The sequence below is a fragment of the Symsagittifera roscoffensis genome, chromosome 6 (genome assembly GCF_963678635.1).
Source record: "Symsagittifera roscoffensis chromosome 6, txSymRosc1.1, whole genome shotgun sequence".
NCBI classification, from domain to species: domain Eukaryota; kingdom Metazoa; phylum Xenacoelomorpha; order Acoela; family Convolutidae; genus Symsagittifera; species Symsagittifera roscoffensis.
In genome coordinates, this window is record NC_087067.1 from 42294798 (window position 1) to 42316674 (window position 21877).

Here is a 21877-nt window from a genome sequence, read left to right on the forward strand (position 1 = left end):
AACGGCAAACTGCATACCATTGGAGTCAGCCCACAAAAGAAGGCTATTAATTTCGGTTTACAGTACGCTGGCATCTGTGATAGAAGATTTTCCTGTCAGCAAAAGTTTCAAGTCATCTGCGAAAAGGTATATTGTACTGCAGAATAGAGAGCCAGGCAAATCATTTATGAAGATCAAAAAGAGTAAGGGACCTAACAGCGACCCTTGTAGTACTCCACTCAGAACATCTAGTTTTTCTGAGATGACATCGCCCCATCTTACACATTGTTTTCTGTTTCTTAGGTAGTTCTTGATTATTGAGAACAGTTTACCTCTAACGCCAATATGTTTTAGTTTCGTTAACAGGATTGAGTGCGGGACAGTGTCGAAGGCTTTGGCAAAATCCATGTAAAGGGCTTCTATGTGATGATTTTGTCTTTTATATGCATCGTACAGGTCATTAAGAAACGTTAACATGTTTGACGTTACAGATCTTTGTCGAGTAAACCGGTTCTGGTCTTTTTTTTTACGCGAGCACATTTTTGAAGTTTGTTGGTTGGATAATTTTTTAGGACTTAATTCAGTTGTTTTTTGTTTTCTTGCGGTTGTTGTCACTTTTCCAAAATATGCTGGCTAAATTTTCAAGTTTTCGGCCGTTTTCTTTATAAGCAAAAAAGAATAAAAATTAGATTCAAATTATAAAGTTTGAGTCTAGTTTGGTTGAAAATTTCTGCTGAAACAACTTGGAAGTGAGTGATTTGTTTGAATAAATTTCGTATCGCACGCTGAAAATAAGTTAATTTTAGTCAAGGTTTTTTTGAACTCGAAAGGACTTACACGAAATTTCGAGCTAGAAACGAGTTCAAAAATAAAGTGACTTTCTACTATATCACTCGACTGCATCTGATGTGTATTCTTCAAACTTGATTTTGCGTCGTAAAAATCACTGTAGGCCATAATTCTTTCCCTTTCCTTCGGTTTGTTGGAAGAATTAGTCCTAATGTAGTTTCCCCCAGCGAGTATTTGAAACATGTTCCTCGAAAAAGTACACTATGACATTTATCAACGGCAAACTGCATACCATTGGAGTCAGCCCACAAAAGAAGGCTATTAATTTCGGTTTACAGTACGCTGGCATCTGTGATAGAAGATTTTCCTGTCAGCAAAAGTTTCAAGTCATCTGCGAAAAGGTATATTGTACTGCAGAATAGAGAGCCAGGCAAATCATTTATGAAGATCAAAAAGAGTAAGGGACCTAACAGCGACCCTTGTAGTACTCCACTCAGAACATCTAGTTTTTCTGAGATGGCATCGCCCCATCTTACACATTGTTTTCTGTTTCTTAGGTAGTTCTTGATTATTGAGAACAGTTTACCTCTAACGCCAATATGTTTTAGTTTCGTTAACAGGATTGAGTGCGGGACAGTGTCGAAGGCTTTGGCAAAATCCATGTAAAGGGCTTCTATGTGATGATTTTGTCTTTTATATGCATCGTACAGGTCATTAAGAAACGTTAACATGTTTGACGTTACAGATCTTTGTCGAGTAAACCGGTTCTGGTCTTTTTTTTTACGCGAGCACATTTTTGAAGTTTGTTGGTTGGATAATTTTTTAGGACTTAATTCAGTTGTTTTTTGTTTTCTTGCGGTTGTTGTCACTTTTCCAAAATATGCTGGCTAAATTTTCAAGTTTTCGGCCGTTTTCTTTATAAGCAAAAAAGAATAAAAATTAGATTCAAATTATAAAGTTTGAGTCTAGTTTGGTTGAAAATTTCTGCTGAAACAACTTGGAAGTGAGTGATTTGTTTGAATAAATTTCGTATCGCACGCTGAAAATAAGTTAATTTTAGTCAAGGTTTTTTTGAACTCGAAAGGACTTACACGAAATTTCGAGCTAGAAACGAGTTCAAAAATAAAGTGACTTTCTACTATATCACTCGACTGCATCTGATGTGTATTCTTCAAACTTGAGTTTGCGTCGTAAAAATCACTGTAGGCCATAATTCTTTCCCTTTCCTTCGGTTTGTTGGAAGAATTAGTCCTAATGTAGTTTCCCCCAGCGAGTATTTGAAACATGTTCCTCGAAAAAGTACACTATGACATTTATCAACGGCAAACTGCATACCATTGGAGTCAGCCCACAAAAGAAGGCTATTAATTTCGGTTTACAGTACGCTGGCATCTGTGATAGAAGATTTTCCTGTCAGCAAAAGTTTCAAGTCATCTGCGAAAAGGTATATTGTACTGCAGAATAGAGAGCCAGGCAAATCATTTATGAAGATCAAAAAGAGTAAGGGACCTAACAGCGACCCTTGTAGTACTCCACTCAGAACATCTAGTTTTTCTGAGATGACATCGCCCCATCTTACACATTGTTTTCTGTTTCTTAGGTAGTTCTTGATTATTGAGAACAGTTTACCTCTAACGCCAATATGTTTTAGTTTCGTTAACAGGATTGAGTGCGGGACAGTGTCGAAGGCTTTGGCAAAATCCATGTAAAGGGCTTCTATGTGATGATTTTGTCTTTTATATGCATCGTACAGGTCATTAAGAAACGTTAACATGTTTGACGTTACAGATCTTTGTCGAGTAAACCGGTTCTGGTCTTTTTTTTACGCGAGCACATTTTTGAAGTTTGTTGGTTGGATAATTTTTTAGGACTTAATTCAGTTGTTTTTTGTTTTCTTGCGGTTGTTGTCACTTTTCCAAAATATGCTGGCTAAATTTTCAAGTTTTCGGCCGTTTTCTTTATAAGCAAAAAAGAATAAAAATTAGATTCAAATTATAAAGTTTGAGTCTAGTTTGGTTGAAAATTTCTGCTGAAACAACTTGGAAGTGAGTGATTTGTTTGAATAAATTTCGTATCGCACGCTGAAAATAAGTTAATTTTAGTCAAGGTTTTTTTGAACTCGAAAGGACTTACACGAAATTTCGAGCTAGAAACGAGTTCAAAAATAAAGTGACTTTCTACTATATCACTCGACTGCATCTGATGTGTATTCTTCAAACTTGATTTTGCGTCGTAAAAATCACTGTAGGCCATAATTCTTTCCCTTTCCTTCGGTTTGTTGGAAGAATTAGTCTTGTGACTTTCAAAGAAAGTGATGTACTATTGGTACTCGGGGTTGTTTTTTTCTCCAGACCAGTTTCGACTTTTTAGCTGGCTTTTTCGAACAAAATTCTTAAATCATCTGAAAGTTATTGCTGTGCTGAGCTCAAATTCAAAGTTATATTTTACCTGTAATGTTTTTTTGAAAAATTGCCAATTCGGCTAATTTGTGTGACAATTAACACGCGAAATATTTCGTGTTATTAACGCGTAGGCGCCTACAGTGCTGGATTACAACGCAATATAGTTGAAATTTAAAATGCTTTTTTTCCAAATTGGGTTGAATTGAAGTGAAAATTGATGCAAAAGAAAATTGTTTACAATTTCAACAGAATTAATATGGTGCAACTTGTTTTTGGCAATTCGGGCCCAAAATTTTAATCCAAAAATGGATCTTTCTTGGTTTTTTAGTCAATCGAAAATTGCACCAAAACTACTTATCATTGACATAATTAAATCAAAGTGAGATTTTTACGTAGCCAAAAAAATTTAAGATTTACGTAGCTAAAAAAATTGCGCAAAACTTTTAAAAATCGTTTTTGAATGTGAAATTGGTGTTTTATGTAGTAAAAATCAATTTTCTTTTTGTGTATTAAACAAAAATAAATAATTAATACAATGCTTTGGCGAATAAACTCTTCTACAAATTTTTTGGGCTACGTAATGGGCTGTTTCATATAATTATGTCAGTGATTGACTAAAACAGCCAAAAATGATCCATTTTTAAGGTAAAATTTTGGGCCTGAGATTTGCAAAACAAAACATATTGCACCATTTTAATTCTGCTGAAGTCCTAAGCAATTTTCGTTTTAATCATTTTGCACCTAAAGACAACTCAGTTTGAAAAAAAAGCGTTTTAAATTTCCAAGTTTGATGCGTTTTGCCCGAAAAGTTTAAATCAGCACTGTTTTTAATGCGCTCATGAAATGTCCAAATTGAATTACGGCAAGATACTTTTGGTTTGAATACGTTACTAGACGCCAAGATCATCCTTTTGTACTTGGCATACCGTGCGGGGAGAAGTTTTCACAAAATCATTTTTTTTGGAAATTTTGTCATTTTTCAGTTGAAGTTTTCAAAATCTGTTTTAAAGACGTTGAAGGGCAGTCGGAACATTCAGGGCTTCGCTTTGAATTGAGCAAAAAAATATGAAATCAAAACAAGGAATCGTATGTCAAAAGTCAGGTTTTCTTTTGATTATTTTGGTTAAATATTTTAAGGTTAAATTATTTTGGTATTTATAAGTTTCGTCTGTGATGTAGGGATTTCCGGCGGAGTTCGGCATGTACTTGAACTACTGCAAGCACCTTCGCTTCGAAGAGGCCCCAGACTACATGTACTTGAGACAGCTGTTCCGCATCCTGTTCCGAACCCTCAACCACCAGTACGACTACATGTTCGACTGGACCATGCTCCGACAGCAGAGGTCCGGCGGACAAGAGCCAGTTCCCATGCAGAGTTCCCAGGTATGCCTAATTTAGAGATCCAGGTATGCTCAATTTAGAGATCTAGGTATGCTCAATTGAGATATCCAGGTAATTTATGCGCAACAGACATAATACATACTGCCAATTAATTTTACCTTCATACAGGTTTCGACACTTAAAGTCTGTTGTAAATGACAATTAACGCTATTTAAGTGTCATTAAAGTCTAAACTTATTAATTACGGGCCCTACTTTACAGCCCTAACTAGCGTCTCTCTTAAATGTGATGTGGAAAGTGATTGAAAAGGACTGTTCCGAATGTTCCAAATGCCGTATTATTTTAGGCTATTGCCAGCTCAAACAACGGAGCAAAAGCTGCTCATTCAGACCAAAGAAGTAAGTAAAAATTGACCGCTTTACAATCGATTAGTTGTCGTTACCATCTCTGTTCATATATACCATAACAACACGCCACTGACTTAAAACATGGTTTGAAACCAATCATTGCATAATCTGAATACCGTCTGAAGCGTTTAAATATCTGTGAATGGTATGAAAGCAACGTATTGTGCTTTTAATTTTGTAGTTGCTTAATCGAGTTTGCTACTGAGGAACGAAAACATGTTTCTTGCGGCGTCAGAATATTCAAAACTTTGAAGCTATAATTATTCGAGAACATATTTATTATTTTGTGAACAAATGACGCAAAAATGAAGTTGCTATGGTGACATATTTGCATTTGAGCCTGGAGTTCAAGAGAAGACAAAAACTCTAAAGGTCATTTTGCAATCAGAAGTTAGTAAAACAAAGGAACCTTGACATGTGTCATTGGAATGTATGTGTATCTATACCAGGGAATGAAAATGGAACTGAAAATTATGGTGGTAAAATGAAGCAAGTCTATGGAAATTTATAATGTTACATGAAAGTAATGTTTAATAATGGACTAGTGAAGAGTAAAGAAGTTACGCTGGTGTTTGTGTTTGTTTCAGATTGAGTTATCGTCACCTCAGTTCCTCCAGATTTATTAGTTAACGTTTTTAAACAGTGAGTATTGCTGATTGTTTTGTTTTCTAAAATTTGCTGAAAGGAGTCCGATCAATATTAGTCTAAAATCAGTAATTTTTCCAGTTTTTCTAGAATTTATTTAACAATCTAGAAGACCTGCATTGTCCTTACTTTGTAACGAATGAAACTCAATTTAAAGATGTTTGAAACTTTTTGGAAGTTGAGCCTCTTGCATTTTAGAGGTTCTAACATGCCTAATCAAGCTGTGCTGGCCTTTTTATCTCGCGTAAAAGCAGCTTCTCAATGCTGAAACCCCCTTCGAAACCCTCTTTTTAAGAGTAATGAATGTAATGAAGACTCTCATATAAGTCTTGGTGATTTTGATTGTTTGTTTTTTCACGAAAGGTCTTAAAATTTTTGTTCACGCTTATTTTGATTTTTTTTATTTGTAATTTTTTTAAGTTCAGTGCATTTCCATTTTTAAAAGGAAGGCAAAATCCACTAGCGAACAGTTAAAGTGTAAAGGTCACGAAAAACGTGATCGACTTCTAGTTTCGAAAGTGGAAATTAATTTTCACATCTGCCAGGGAAATAAAACTTCTACTTATTGATCCAGTTTTCTCAAATAGGGTTACTTTTACGAAAAATTTTTCAATCATAAATTGTTCTAGAAATTCGAAGTGCTTAAGGCCATCCATTTTTTCTTCGAAAGCTGAGAAATTTTCAAAAAACAAGACTGTTTTTTTTCTGTTTCCTTGCATTCAACACTTTTCCAACTGTCAGTTGGCAATGTTTGGACATTTTTTCCTCAAAATATCTGTTTTTGGTGTTAAAGTGCAAAAGAAAGAAATGGGTATTGAATATTTTTTTCAGGAAAGTCTTTAAAATTTTTTTTACGCTCAAATTTGATTTTATGATATTCGAAAGTTGAAAAACGTTTTAAAGTTTTCTTTCATTTTTTGGTTTCCTTGTTCTTTTCCAACTGTCTGTTGGCTATGTTTTAGATATACAGACTGAATGGTGCTCTCAAATGAAGAAATTCAGTATGAAAGAACACCGAAAGAAAGAAGCACTCTTCTCAATACAGCACAACTAAAAAGAACAGAACAGAAAACCCTGTTCTAGCCCTAACCCACAAAGAAACTCACTTTAAGTCCACTTCTTTCTACCCTCTAGAGCAAACTGTCAAATATAGTGTTTTATCTAAGGGGGTGTCTTTCATAAGTATGTTCATAAAGATTGAAGAGAAAGTTTACCAAGCATTCTAGCTGAAAATGATGGAAAACTAGCTAATATTAATCGTCTGCCAATTTCACATATCGGCATCCTCATTTTCGTGATGACTAGACGAAAAACCGTTAAAAATCAGAAACATAATTAGGAAGACAGCGCCCATTAAATGACATCATTAAGTGTTTCACCATTGTTTGGCGAAAGTTAGACGAAGAGTATCTTCTTTCTCAATTGAAGGGAGTTGAACAAGCTTTTGAGGTCTTTGAAATTGAGTATTTCAAATTCAAGTTGACATGATAAAAAAAGCTTGTTCTGCTCTGCTTAATTTTTGCCAATTGATTTAAAGTTCTGGTCAACAGCTCAAAGTTTCCTAATGATTATACAAAAAAATTTCGGGACTTTTTTCCCTTCCCCCCCCCCCCCCCCCCAACCTCACATAAGCATCAGTTTTTTTGGTGTAAGCAGGGTTTTATCAAGTTTAAGTATCAGGCCCAACTGTTGGTCATGGCCTAGTCTGCGCGCCAATTTTTGCAACAATCGGACAATGCGAACGGTAACTTTACTAGTAAAATTTCTGATACTTTACTGGGGGGTAGGAAAAAGTCAAATTTCGATTAATCAACATCTAACTTGTTTACGAGTTGTTGGGCGTTTGAGCTTTAAAACCAGTGCTCATTATAAATCTTCAAATAATTGCCTGTCACTTTAATTGGTAGATAAAAGTTGTAGATTTCTAGATTAAAAACAAAATATGCGTTGAATGATATCTGAAACTCGAATCTTCTCCCCCGAAATATTAACATAGCAGGGCTTGAAGTCATCGGCTTCAATCGAAAGCAAACAAGAAGCTTACCTACTTTTTTTTCAGATTTATTGTCAGGACTACTGAGTAACTTAACTGCCGTCTTTCATTGACTTATTTTGGGTCATAATTCTATTACCTTATTAAAATGGCCCAATTTTCAATGAAAAGTGGTGGTTTTTTCGACACCTGACTAAATACTTTATATCTGTGTGAATTCTGCATTGAGAATTACAGATTGGGCGTCACTTTAGAATCCTTTAGTTATCCTATCGTTTCATGCAAATCATTCAGCAAGAAAAAACTTTCTTCAAAACGAGCTTAACGCAATGAATTGTATGCGGAAATATAAAATCCTTAGTTTGAAGAAATTTTTTTCATTGATTTGCTCGGGTTTCAAATTAAATACAAATTTATCTTTGTCTTTTTATGAACTAGATTGATGGTAGCTGTAAATATACTATTATACTAGCAAGTGACTCGAATATTCAATATTAAGTGTCGAGAGTTTCGCGATTTTTTTGTTTCGGGTCACTTAGTTTTCTCAGAGATTTAGACGTTTTTGTTGTGAAGCGTCAGTCATTTTCAAACATATCTCTGAGTTTTGTTGTTAATTTCTTCATGTATTAACGCCATTTTTTGTGTCGAAAGGCTGCTAGAACTGTTACATAAAATAATGTTATCGGGTTGATAGTAATTATTCTAACGTCAATTTCAACAATTAAATGTTTTATTTCCTAATTTTTGCTGTTGAAGTAGTTTATTGTACATCAATCTTAACTTGACAGATTCGTACCTTTGGTGGCGTTGGTTGAACCGAATCACTGATGATGAGATATGAAATATTAACAGGGGTGAATTGGACAGGTGGGTACCAAGCCCTTTTTGATCGCTACTAAAACGATTTGCTTTGTGGAATGACTTAAATGTTTCAAACTATTAAAACTCAAATAGCTTGCTTTGAGCAACTTAAGTTTTTGCGAATTGATTTGTTCGTTAAAGTAAATTTAAATATTTCAAAACTTTACAGCCTGAATAGCTTGCTTACAAAAGCTTAGTTTTTTTTGCAAAACGAATTGTTCTATGAAATAATCTACAAGGCTTCTTAGAGGTTGCTTAGAAAACCTTTAGCTTTTTTAGATTAGTTCGAATAGCTTGCTTAGAAACACATTGTTGCAAACCATTTTGATCCAAAAATTACCTGAAAAATAATTTGCCTAGAATAACTTAAAATTTTTGCCATCCGATTAGCTTCGTAATTTACTTGAACTAAATCAAAATTTCATTACTAAAAGCCTGCTTAGAGAATCTTAACTTCTTGTTTTCCGATTAGCTCTATAAAATAGCTTAAAATATTTCAAAGTATCGTAGCTTGAAGGGCTTCAAAAAAACTTCAAGTTTTCGCAAAAGGAATCGGTCTGAGAAAGACAGCTATTACGTTGCTGAAATTTAATTAGCTGGGATATCTGGCTTAGAAAAACTTGAACGGTTCGCCATCCGATTCGCTACTTGAAATAATTTGAAATATTTCAAAGTTTAACAGCTGGAATTGCTTGCTCAGAAATATCTGAGCAAGAACTTCTCGCGAAATGATTTGGTCTATGAAGTGATTGCTTCAGAAGTTTCATTGCTTCAATAGAAATAATCAAACCTTTTTCCATCCGATTCATCGAACTGAGAGTCTTCAAAAATTCATAACTAATAGCTTGATTGGAAAACTTAACTCATTGCCACCCGATTCGCTCTACGAAAAAACTTGACATGTTACAAAGTACCATAGTTTGAATGGTTTCAATTGAAAAACTGTTTTTCTTGCGAATTGATTCGGTCTATGAAATTACTTACAGTGTTTAATACTTCATCGCTTGAATCTTATCAATAAAAATAATAGTTTTTTGCCATCCGGTTCGCTACATGAAATAACTAGGAATATTTCAAAGTTTCATAAATAATAGCTTACTTCGAAAAACTTATCTATGAAATAATATATGTTTCAAAGTATCATAGCATGAATGATTTCAATCGAAAAACATTAAGATTTCGCAAAACGATTCGGTCTAAGAAACAAATTTATTTCATAGAGCGAATCGGATGGCGAAATATTTAACTTTTCCTAAGCCAGCTATTTCAGCTAAGTATTTTCAAAAAAACTTAGCTGAAATAGCTGGCTTAGGAAAAGTTAAATATTTCGCCATCCGATTCGCTCTATGAAATAAATTTTATTTTCTCAAACGATTACACTAAAAACAGCAACCTTCATGCTTAGAAGAACAAATTTTCAGCAAACCAATTTCCACGGTTTGAATAGCATGCTTAGAAGAACTTCAATTTTTGCGAACTGATTCGGTTAAACAAAGAAAAAATTCAAAAAAAGTCAGAGAGTTGGAATAGCTTGCTGAAAAAAAAACTTCAGATTTCTCAAGAACCGTTTCAGTCTTTGAAGTTTTTCATAGTTTCATAGCTATAATATTCTGATTCATAAAAGCTTAAATCCTTTGCGAACTGAATCCTTCTATAAAATTATCTAAAATATTTCAAAGTTTCATAGCGTGAATAGCTTAATTACTGAAAACTGATTGTTCGTGGATTGATTTGCTTTTAAAATAAATTGAAGTTTTTCAAGTTTTTTTTTCAATTGCATGCATAAAAATTTCAACTTTTTTGCGAGCCAGTTCGATTTATAAAATTTTTTGAAATTTTGCAAAGTTCCCCCGCTTTAGAGGCTTCAATTAGAAACTTTTTTTTCGCTATCTGATTCGCTTCTTTTGAAAGATTCATAGCTTGATCAGTTTGATTTGAAAAAATTTATGTTTAGCTAGCTGGTTTAATCTGAAATAACCTAAATTTTTCATAGTATTATAGTTTAAGGAACTTGGTTAAGAAAAATTCGGTTTATCGCGGATTGATTCGCTTCTTTAAATAATTGATTTTTTTTGCTGGTAGTAGGCTTTGATTTTTTCGAGACATAGCAGACTAGTTTTCAATCAAGGAAGAGGAAAACTGAATGAGAAATTTTCAAGTTTTAAGCAATTAAGAGTCTGAAATAACTTAAAATATTTCAAAGTTTCATAGCTGCTTAAAAAACGTTCAATTTTTTATGTGGACCAATGAATCATTTTGAGATCACTTGAAGATTCAAATTTCCGGCTGCTTAAACAAGTTTTAATCAACTGTGTTTCAGGGTATACTGTAAAGATTGATAATTTGCCGCCTGAGAACATGTGTTTTAAGGCAACTTACTTAAGACTAAAGTGCTCATTAAAAAAAACTGTTCCTCAACCAATTCGCTGTATGAAATAACTTGAGTTTTTTCAAAGTTTATTAGGTTGAATAGGCTGCTTAAGAGAAATTCGGTTTTTCACGGATCGATTCAATCTATTAAATAATTTGAATTGCTTAAGAGTTTCATCGCTTAAATGGCTTCATTAGAAAAACTGAAATTTTTCGCCATCCCATTCACTTCGTTACAGAAATTCATAGCTTGAATAGCTTGCCTAGAAAAAATTGAATTTTACGAAAACCGATTTATTCTATGAAATAAGTTGAATTGTTTCAGCTTCTTGCTAAAAGCTTGAAAAGCAAAACTTGTTTTTTTTTTTGCAATTTACTTAAATCTATACATTAGCTTAACAAATTTTTAAATTTGTATAACTTCTATGACTTCAACAGAAAAACTGTTTGCCATTTGCTACGATTTGTCATTTGCTATTAATTTTGAAGTTTTATAGCTTAAATAGCTTGCGTAGAAAAGCTTGAATATTTTGCGTTTTAAGAAACAATTGAAGTGTTTCAAAGTTTCATTGCTTAAACGGGTTCCGTAGAAAAACTTAAGCTTTCCGCGTTTTGATTCGCTTCGTTTTAAAGATTTAAGGCTAGAATAGTTTGCTTAAGAAAACTTTTTTTAGCGAACTGATTGAGTCTGAAATAACTTAAAATATTTCAAAGTTTCATAGCTGCTTAAAAAACGTTCAACTTTTTATGTGGACCAATTGTCCTTCAAGCTATCAAATAATTCAAAATGTTTCATCAACCAAATTGGTCTGTGAAGCATTAAACTTTTCAAAACAAGCTATTCAAGTTGTTTCATAGACAGAGAGAACAAATTTAATTTTTTCTAAGCAAGCTACTTAAGCTATAGAACTTTGAAATTTTTTCATCGACCGAATCACTCGCAAAATGTTCCAGTTTTTTAGCAAGCTTTTCAAACAAAGTTTCATAGCCTAAATTGCTTGCTAAAAAAAGTTGAATTTGTTCACTCTGTCTATGAAATAACTTGAATCGCTTGTTTAAAAAAGTTTAACGTTTTGCAGTCCAATCCTGTTGATGAAACAACTTAAATTATTTAAAAGCTTGAATAGTTTGCTAAAGAAAAACTTAAACTTGATCACTCTGTCTATAAATAAATTGAATAGCTTGTTTAAAAACGTTTAACGTTTCGCAAACCAATTTGGTTGAAGATACAGCTTGAATTATTTGATAGCTTGTATAATAAAAACTTGATTTTTTTTGCAAAGTAATAAGCTCTTTGAACGAGTGAATACCTTGAAGAAAAATAATTCAGCGTTTTCATCCGAATACTTTCATGAACTAACTTAACAAGTTAGAAAACTTAAAAAGTTAGAATAACTTAACAAGTTTTTCAAGTTAAAAAAAGTTGAAATACTTGGCAAACCTCTTTTATCTGAAATAAATTTTCATAGCTGAAATAGCTTGCTGAGTAAGCCCTAAATTTTCGTAAAAAGATTCGGTTTAAAAAACAACTTGAAAGAGTTTAAAGGTTCATGGCTTGAATGGCTTAAATAGAAAAACTTGATTTTGCCATTCGATTTGTTTCGAGAAATAACTCGAAACTTTTTGAAAAATCAAGGCTTGAATAGCTTGCTTAGAAAACGTTCTCGCGAATCGATTTGGTCTATCAAATTACTCAAAGTATTTCAAAGTTTCGTCGGTTAAATAGCTTGCATAAGAAATTTTCAAACCAGATTACAACATGGCTTAATTCAAAGTTTATTGCTGAGTTTGAAGAATGCCAAAAAATTTTTAGCTAGCCGATTGATTATTCGAGACAGGCTTGTTAGTTTTTATAACAAACAAATCAGTTTTTCTCATGTTTTTACTTATTGCCTTCCTTATTTCGACGTTTCTTCATTCCTGTTTTGAACAACGCTTGTTTGGGGTAAAAAAAAATTTTGATTAAAGCTTAAAATGATGATTTGAAGACAAATTAGGCCAATTCTAATAACTTTTTTTCTTCAAATTCGACTAGAATGGAAAAATCAAGTAATACAGCCAATTTTTTAGAAAAAAACTTTTCGGTTTTTCTCATGAAAGCTTTTCAGGATGAAGTTGTTATGTTCCACGTGGAAAATCAACAGTTTTTGACCATGTTTGAAATCGTTGACCAAAATGAGCTTGAAAGAAATTGACTTATTAGGCCTTTGAAAATATTACTTCAGATGAAAAAATTTTAGATTATCAACCAGTAAAATTATCAATTTGTCAAAATTGCTCACATTTCAGTTTTAAGTCAATTGTTAGCGTTGCATCAAGACAATTTAAACTTTGGGTAAAAGTGTTTCATTTCTTTTGCGGTCTTTGCAGTAGCAAAACCAGTATTTTGGTTCAAGTTGGTTTTTAAAAACCAATGAATGCAGTGAAAGCTCTTAAAAAGCTCGCATTTAATTTTTTTACGGAAAGAGACTGAATGTTAGTTAACGCTGAAATTTAGTTTTTCGCTGGTTGAATTTTTATATTTTTATGTGAAGTTCATTTGCTTTGTTAAAAGTGCAAAGGTTACAAAAACGGTAGTCGTCTTCTAATATCGAAATTGTATTTTGATTTTCAGATTTTCCAGCGAAAAGATACTCTAGCGAATTGATCCTGTTTACTAAAACTGGGTTAATTTTGTCAAAAAAACTCAGAAATAAATTATTGTTGAAGCTCAGAGACCCTAAAAACAAATTTTATTTGTGCATTTTGTAATCTGAAGTTTTTCCAAAAAAAACAAGTCAGAGTTTTTCTATTTTTTGCATTCACTGACTCTTTCCAACTGATTGAAAGTATTGTTTGCGGAAAATTCTAGTGTTTTTCAGTTAGTTCATTTCCTCTCCCATTTTTGAAAACTGTTTTGAAAAACGCATGTTCGGGTAGAATATTTTTCGATTGAAGTTTAAAATATAGGTTCGAAGACAAAAAATGCAATTTTTTATAACAGTTTTTCTTCATTTTCAACTATACTGGAGAAATCAAGTAATACAGCATAATATTTGTCAAAAATTTTCCGGTCTCTTTTTTTTCTGATTTTTTTCATGCTGCTCAGAACGCTTTTCCGGATGGAATGTTTACGTTACACAAGACAAATAAGTTGTGACCATGGTTAAAATTGCTTGACCTAAATGAAGTTATCAATTTGTTAGCTAGCAGTGTCAATTATTCAGTTTAAGGTCAATTTCTCTAGCGTGTATCGAAGCAATTGAAACATGCAGTTAGTTTTTCAATTTTATTTACGGTAATTAACAGCAAAACCAAGTTTTTTGGTTTTATGTAGCCTTTTATGAGCCAATGAACGCAAGAATGTGGCTCTTATAGAGATCATAATGAATTTTCCTCAGGAAAAAGACTGATAGTTTGTTCGCGCTAAATTTTGATTTTTTGCAATTTGGTTTTTGATTTCTTAAGTTCAGTTCATTTGCTTTATTTAAAAGAAGTCAAACTACACTATCAAAGAGCTAAAGTGTAAACATGTCGAAAAACGTGATCAACTTCTAGTATCGAGTTTTCAGTGGAGTTTCAAATTGGGTTAATTTTAACAAATTATTGTCAATCATAAACTGTTCTTGATTTTCAAACAGCTTTAAGCACAAGTCCGCAAACACCATCCCTCAAAAGGCCGAGAAAGTATGCTAATTATTTGAAAATGTAATTGCTGCAAAAATTTCCCCAAATGAGCATTTTTTCTTTGCGTGTTGGGATGAAAAAAAGTGAAATTCGTAATATATTATTACGCTCGCTAGCTCGCCTGTCGAATCAAGAATGCTATTAATTTGCCAATGTCAAAACATAGTCAACAGATAAGTTGAAAAAAAAATCAAAGAACGCAAAAAAAAACAGAACAAAAATCATGACTTGTGCTCAAAGCTGTTTGAAAATCAAGAACAGTTTATGATTGACAGTTTTTTTGCGTTCTTTGATTCTTTTCAACTTGTCTGTTGACTATGTTTTGACATTGGCAAATTAATAGCCTTCTTGATTCGACAGGCAAGCTAGCGAGCGTAATGATATATTACGAATTTCACTTTTTTTCATCCCAACACGCAAAGAAAAAATGCTCATTTGGGGAAAATTTTGCAACAATTACATTTTCAAATAAATAGCATACTTTCTCGGCCTTTTGAGGGCTGGTGTTTGCGTATTGATAAGTCACCTTGGAACAGAGGCGAGGACCTCCGACTCTAATCTACTGGCTTGAAAATTGATCCCGGCACCTAGCAAAAATTTAATTTTAAGGCGTATCTTTATCATTTTCCAAAACTTACATTTTCTGTTAAGGGCACTCTTTTGTTTTCTTGCTTGTGTTTGCGAAGTGCAGCTGTTCTTAGGAGCTGAATAGTGAACTGTTTTGGCTTTTTAAGACATACCGAGACAAAACATTCTGTTCATACATTTTGTTTATAAAACCGTGGCCCATTGTAAGAACCAAAATAGTTGCCAGCCCATCTGGAAAACTTGGGAACAAGTCTGAATGTGTAACAATAGGTTTGAAAAAAAATTTCAAAAACAATTTTGCAAATATATTCAAATAGTAACCACACAACAGACTTCGACAAATCTCTGGAAAACACACAAAACTAAGAAACTTTGTTTTCGAAAAAAATGCTCGTTAATGGGGAAAAAGGAAACTACAAAATATAGTCGTGAAAATCAAATCAAAAATAACACAATTTTTACTACTTTAACTATTAAATTTAAAAAAACTGAAGAAGTTTTTGAACAAAATTTAAAGCAATTCGATACGCCATCACCCTGAAGCATTTTACAATGAAGACGCTTATTTCTCGCAAAGGAAGATGTCAAGTTTCAAGATAAAAAATCGAGAAACAACTGAAATTTAAACAGACCATGTCCAATTAGCCAAAAAAAATTTACGATTTTTTCAATTATTTCTGTTTTTATTGAAGTTTTTGGTGTTTAAAAACCAACAAAACTATGCAAATGCATATACACCTATATCACACAGAGGATAAACGAAGCTTTGGTATTTATGCTGGGTATTTTAAATTAGCAAATGTAAAATTAAACGCAAATAAATAATTCGAAACCGAAATTAGAAGAAAAAATTGACAAAATTTGGAAAAAAATAAAAACAATTGATTTCAAAAAAAAAAACAGTCGAAGAACACAACTACCCGCGTTTAGGAGCTCTTACTGTTTTTTTTTAGCGAACATTAAGCTGACAATACGTGAGAAGTTGCCCATTAAATGCAAAACAATCAAGAATGTCACAAGAAAAAGTATCATAAAATAAATTTAAACAAAGAAAAAATTTGAATTTTTACACCAAACTAACTTGAAATTGTGACCTAAATTAGGTTTAAAAATTGAAAAAATTTAAAAAACTAACAAATAAGTTGCTAGACCGATCGAAAAGAAGTGCAAGATAACAAAAAAAAGAAATTATACAAATTTGGGGATATTAAATTCAAATATTACATTAGATCAACTATACTTGTAGATAGTAAATAAGAATTAATTTCAAGCACAATGAAAGACCGCCAATTCACTATTCCTAATTTTTCACGGTACTCTTACTATCAGAGGCAGCTGTGGTACTTCTAGACCAAGTGAGAAGAAGGAGCCTGTTAAAATTCGATTCATTTTAGAATTGCAGGAAAATTAGCAGAAAAACTAACTCCCGATTACAAAACACTTGCTTTCGCAAGCGTAAAAATGAATGGTGGAAATAGTAGGAAAAACTTATTCAAAAACACCCTGAAGATAACATGACAACTGTGAACAAAAACCTACAAGCCGGCAAAGTAATCATTTCACTTCGATAAAAATTGGCGCAATCAGCTATAGTATAACAACTGTATGCAGAAAAAAACGTATTTAGTTGCTAAAAAACTACCACTGTTAAATAATCATCTTAAACTAATCATCTTTAGCCATCTTTTTAGCAGACTTCTGTACTTAAAATTTTTAGTACCCGGTTGCAAGTCGCTAGCTCCACGCAAGGAAAATCAGCCTCTCAAAATGTGCGCTTCAAAAAAGTTGACTAAATCAATTAAAGACATAGCCAACATACAGTTGGAAACAAAATCAATGATCGCAAGCAAACAAAAAAAATGGTCTTTTGGTACTCAAATTCGATCACACTTTTCGTCATCAAGGGATACATTTTTCGTTCCGCTGAAAAATCTGAAACCTAAAATCCAATTTCGAAATTGGAAGTAAATCACGTTTTTGTAATTTTTTCAATTTTTCTGTTCAACAGTGTAGTTTGCTTTCCTTTTAACAAAGGAAATGAATTGAACTTAAAAAAAATCAAACCGCGAAAAAGTACAATTGAGCCTGAACAACTTTTAAAATTTTTCCTGAAAAAAAATCATCGTGACATATATAAGAGTCTGACCTACGTTCATCGAATCTTAATTGCCCTTGCGATTAGCAAGTTTTTTCAAATTGGAATATAGATTTTTTGGGTTAACAACTTGCTTAACATAATCAATCACATGAATAACTTGGTATCTTGGTTCATATTGAATTCGAGTTTCTAAGCGTATGGGGCACACATAATCTGGAGTGAATGAAAACATCTAGAATAGCAAAGCTCGTGGGTTTGAAACTGAGTACGACCTGTTTTTATTACACGGTAAATATTCCGTTTAAAATGGCTTATTATTAGTCTGTTTATTATTTTTGTCGAGCTTAGTTGCCACATCTTAGAGATTTTGTGGTAGCATTTTACTTGTAGTTTTTTTTTGTTTTCACTTTTTTGGCAATTTGTAATTCTACTGGCCTTGGCTTCGTGTATTTGTTTTTTCTTCTTTCTTTGCTTAGTTTCCTTGGAATTAGTGACTTTTTTTGGTTTGAAGGTCTCTTTTTCTTTCCTGTCTCCTAGATTGCAATGCTAGTTTTGTGGTATCGCTTTGACTCTGTGTTTTCAATATTTGACCCTTTTGTCTCTAAGGGTCCTTTCCAATCGGCCTAGGGGGTAATGCCGTCGCTTTTACATCCTAAAGTCTGGAGTTCTTCTCTCGGCCGGGCCTTTTTTCTGTTTGAAATTTTTTTTCGGTTAAAAATGAACTGAATTTTTATTGTCTGCTGAAGTTTTGTCAGTTAAGTTGCCACAATTAACACGCGAAATATTTCGTGCTATTAACGCGTAGGCGCCTACAGTGCTGGAATACAATGCAATATAATTGAAATTTAAAATGCTTTTTTTCCAAATTGGGTTGAATTGACGTGAAAGATGATGCAAAACAAATTGTTTACAATTTCAACAGAATTAATATGGTGCAACTTGTTTTTGGCAATTCGTGCCCAAAATTTTAATCCAAAAAAGGGATCTTTTTTGGATTTTTAGTCAATCGAAAGCTGCACCATAACTACTTATCATTGACATAATTAAATCAAAATGAGATTTTTACGTAGTCAAACAAAATTTAAGAGGGGTGTATTCTCTAAAGACTTCAAGAGAAGACAAAAACTCTAAAGGTCATTTTGCAATTAGCGAACATCAAAAGTGTAAAGGTCACGAAAAACGTGATCGACTTCTAGTTTCGAAAGTGGAAATTAATTTTCACATTTGCCAGCGAAATAAAACTTCTACTTATTGATCCAGTTTTCTCAAATAGGGTTACTTTATGAAAATTTTTTCAATCATTAATTGTTCTAGAAATTCGAAGTACTTAAATCCATTCATTTTTTCTTCGAAAGTTGAGAAATTTTTAAAAAACAAGACTGTTTTTTTTTCTGTTTCCTTGCGTTCAACACTTCTCCAACTGTCAGTTGGCAATGTTTGGACATTTTTTCCTCAAAATATCTGTTTTTGGTGTTAAAGTGCAAAAAAAAAGAAATGGGTATTGATGACTTTTTTCAGGAAAGTCACGCAGGAAAATTTATATCATGCTCAAATTTGATTTTATGAATTTAGAATAATGAAAAACGTTTTAAAATGTTCTATCATTTTTTGGTTTCCTTGTTCTTTTCCAACTGTCTGTTGGCTATGTTTTAGATATACAGACTGAATGGTTCTCTCAAATGAAGAAATTCAGTATGAAAGAACACCGAAAGAAAGAAGCACTCTTCTCAATACAGCACAACTAAAAAGAACAGAACAGAAAACCCTGTTCTAGCCCTAACCCACAAAGAAACTCACTTTAAGTCCACTTCTTTCTACCCTCTAGAGCAAGCTGTCAAATATAGTGTTTTATCTAAGGGGGTGTCACTCATAAGTATGTTCATAAAGATTGAAGAGAAAGTTTACCAAGCATTCTAGCTGAAAATGATGGTAAACTAGCTAATACTAATCGTCTGCCAATTTCACATATCGGCATCTTCATTTGCGTGATGACTAGACGAAAAACGGCTGAAAATCAGAAACATACTTAGGAAGACAGCGCCCATTAAATGACATCATTAAGTGTTTCAACATTGTTTGGCGAAAGTTACACAAAGAGTATCTTCTTTCTCAATTGAAGGGAGTTGAACAAGCTTTTGTGGTCTTTGAAATTGAGTATTTCAAATTCAAGTTGACATGATAAAAAAAAGCTTGTTCTGCTCTGCTTAATTTTTACCAATTGATTTAAAATTCTGGTCAACAGCTCAAAATTTCCTAATAATTATACAGGAAAGTCTGAAACATAATAAGCTTTTACTTATTACTATATAAGAGTCCGACCTACGTTCATCGAATCTTAATTGCCCTAGTAAGCGTATGGGGCACACATAATCTGGAGTGAATGAAAACATCTGGAATAGCAAAGCTCGTGGGTTTGAAACTGAGTACGACCTGTTTTTATTACACGGTAAATATTCCATTTAAAAATGGCTTATTATTAGTCTGTTTAATATTTTTGTCGAGCTTAGTTGCCACATTTTAGAGATTTTGTGGTAGCATTTTACTTGTAGTTTTTTTTTGGCAATTTGTAATTCTACTGGCCTTGGCTTCGTGTATTTGTTTTTTGGGTTGAATTGAAGTGAAAATTGATGCAAAAGAAAATTGTTTACAATTTCAACAGAATTAATATGGTGGAACTTGTTTTTGGCAATTCAATTCAAAAGGGATTGTTTTTGGCCCAAAATTTCAATCCAAAAGGGATCTTTTTTGGATTTTTAGTCAAACGAAAACTGCACCATAACTACTTATCATTGACATAATTAAATCAAAGTGAGATTTTTACGTAGCCAAAAAAAATTTAAGAGGGGTGTATTCTCTAAAACAAATTGCGCGAAACTTTTAAAAATCGTTTTTGAATGTAGAATTGGTGTTTTATGTAGTAAAAATCAATTTTTTTTTGTGTATCAAACAAAAATAAATAATTAATACAATGCTTTGGTGAATATACTTTGGCGAAGAGGCCCCAGACTACATGTACTTGAGATAGCTGTTCCGCATCCTGTTCCGAACCCTCAACAACCAGTACGACTACATGTTAGACTGGACCATGCTCCGACAGCAGAGGTCAGGTAGACAAGAGCCAGTTCCCATGCAGAGTTCCCAGGTATGCCCAAATTAGAGATCCAGGTATGCTCAATTTAGAGATCTAGTTGTGCTCAATTTAGAGAGCCAGGTATGCTCAATTTAGAGATCCAGGTATGCTCAATTTATGAGCAACAGACTAAAAACACAATGCCAATTAATTCTACTTTCATACAGGTTTCGACACCTTATAAACATCATAAGTCTCTTCTGAACGCCTAAATGTTAATAGATTTTAAACTTCTTAATTACGGGTCGAGTCTTTCCAGTCCGAACTACCATCTTTTTAAAATCTAATGTGGAAAATGATTGAAAAGGACTGTTCCGAATGTTCCAAATGCCGTATTGTTTTAGGCTATTGCCAGCTCAAACAACGGAGCAAAAACTGCTCATTCAGACCAAAGAAATAAGTAAAAATTGACCGCTTTACAATCGATTAGTTGTCGTTACCATCTCTGTTCATATATACCATAACAACACGCCACTGACTTAAAACATAGTTTGAAACCAATCATTGCATATTCTGAATACCGTCTGAACCGTTTAAATATCTGTGAATGGTATGAAAGCAATGTATTGTGCTTTTAATTTTGTAGTTGCTTAATCGAGTTAGCTGCTGAGGAACAAAAACATGTTTCTTGCGGCGTCAGAATATTCAAAACTTTGAAGCTATAATTATTTGAGAACATATTTATTATTTTGTGAACAAATGACGCAAAAATGAAGTTGCTATGGTAACATATTTGCATTTGAGCCTGGAGTTCAAGAGAAGACAAAAACTCTAAAAGTCATTTTGCAATCAGAAGTTAGTCAAACAAAGGAACCTTGACATGTGTTATTGGAATGTATGTGTATCTATACCAGGAAATGAAAATAGAACTGAAAATTATGGTGGTAAAATGAAGCAAGTCTATGGAAATTTATAATGTTACATGAAAGTAGTGTTTAATAATGGGCCAGTGAAGAGTAAAGAAGTTACGCTGGTGTTTGTGTTTGTTTCAGATTGAGTTATCGTCACCTCAGTTCCTCCAGATTTATTAGTTAATGTTTTTAAACAGTGAGTATAGCTGATTGTTTTGTTTTCCAAAATTTGCTGAAAAGTGTTCTAAACAGTGAGTATAGCTGATTGTTTTGTTTTCTAAAATTTGCTGAAAAGAGTCCGATCAATATTAGTCTAAAATCAGTAATTATTGCAGTTTTTCTAGAATTTATTTAACTCTAAAAACAATCTAGAAGACCTGCATTGTCCTTAGTTTGTAACGGCTAAAACTCAATTCAATGATGTTTGAAACTTTATTGAAGTTGGGCCTCTTGCATTTTAGAGGTTCTAACATGCCAAATCAAGCTGTGCTGGCCTTTTTATCTCGCGTAAAAGCAGATTCTCAATGCTGAAACCCCCTTCGAAACCCTCTTTTTAAGAGTAATGAATGTAATGAAGACTCTTATATAAGTCTTGGTGATTTTGATAGTTTGTTTTTTCACGAAAAGGTCTTGAAATTTTTGTTCACGCTTATTTTGATTTTTTTTATTTGTAATTTTCTTAAATTCAGTGCATTTCCATTGTTAAAAGGAAGGCAAAATCATTAGCGAACATCAAAAGTGTAAAAGTCGCGAAAAA

At 32.9% G+C, this 21877-nt stretch overlaps 2 protein-coding genes across 3 annotated transcripts in view; one reads left to right on the plus strand and one right to left on the minus strand.

Moving 5' to 3' along the window:
- Window positions 1-8297, plus strand: part of LOC134847567 (casein kinase I-like) — a 584249-nt gene extending 575952 nt beyond the window's left edge. For both annotated transcript variants that reach the window (XM_063864646.1, XM_063864645.1), the window contains exons 6-9: window positions 4350-4553; window positions 4858-4909; window positions 5506-5560; window positions 6526-8297. In XM_063864646.1, the coding sequence (XP_063720716.1) occupies window positions 4350-4553; window positions 4858-4909; window positions 5506-5510 (261 nt within the window). In that variant the 3' untranslated portion in view covers window positions 5511-5560; window positions 6526-8297. The remainder of the gene's footprint in view (window positions 1-4349; window positions 4554-4857; window positions 4910-5505; window positions 5561-6525) is intronic.
- LOC134847563 (uncharacterized) overlaps window positions 1-21877 on the minus strand; it is a 326408-nt gene that overhangs the window by 60403 nt on the left and 244128 nt on the right. The gene's annotated exons all lie outside the window — the stretch shown is intronic.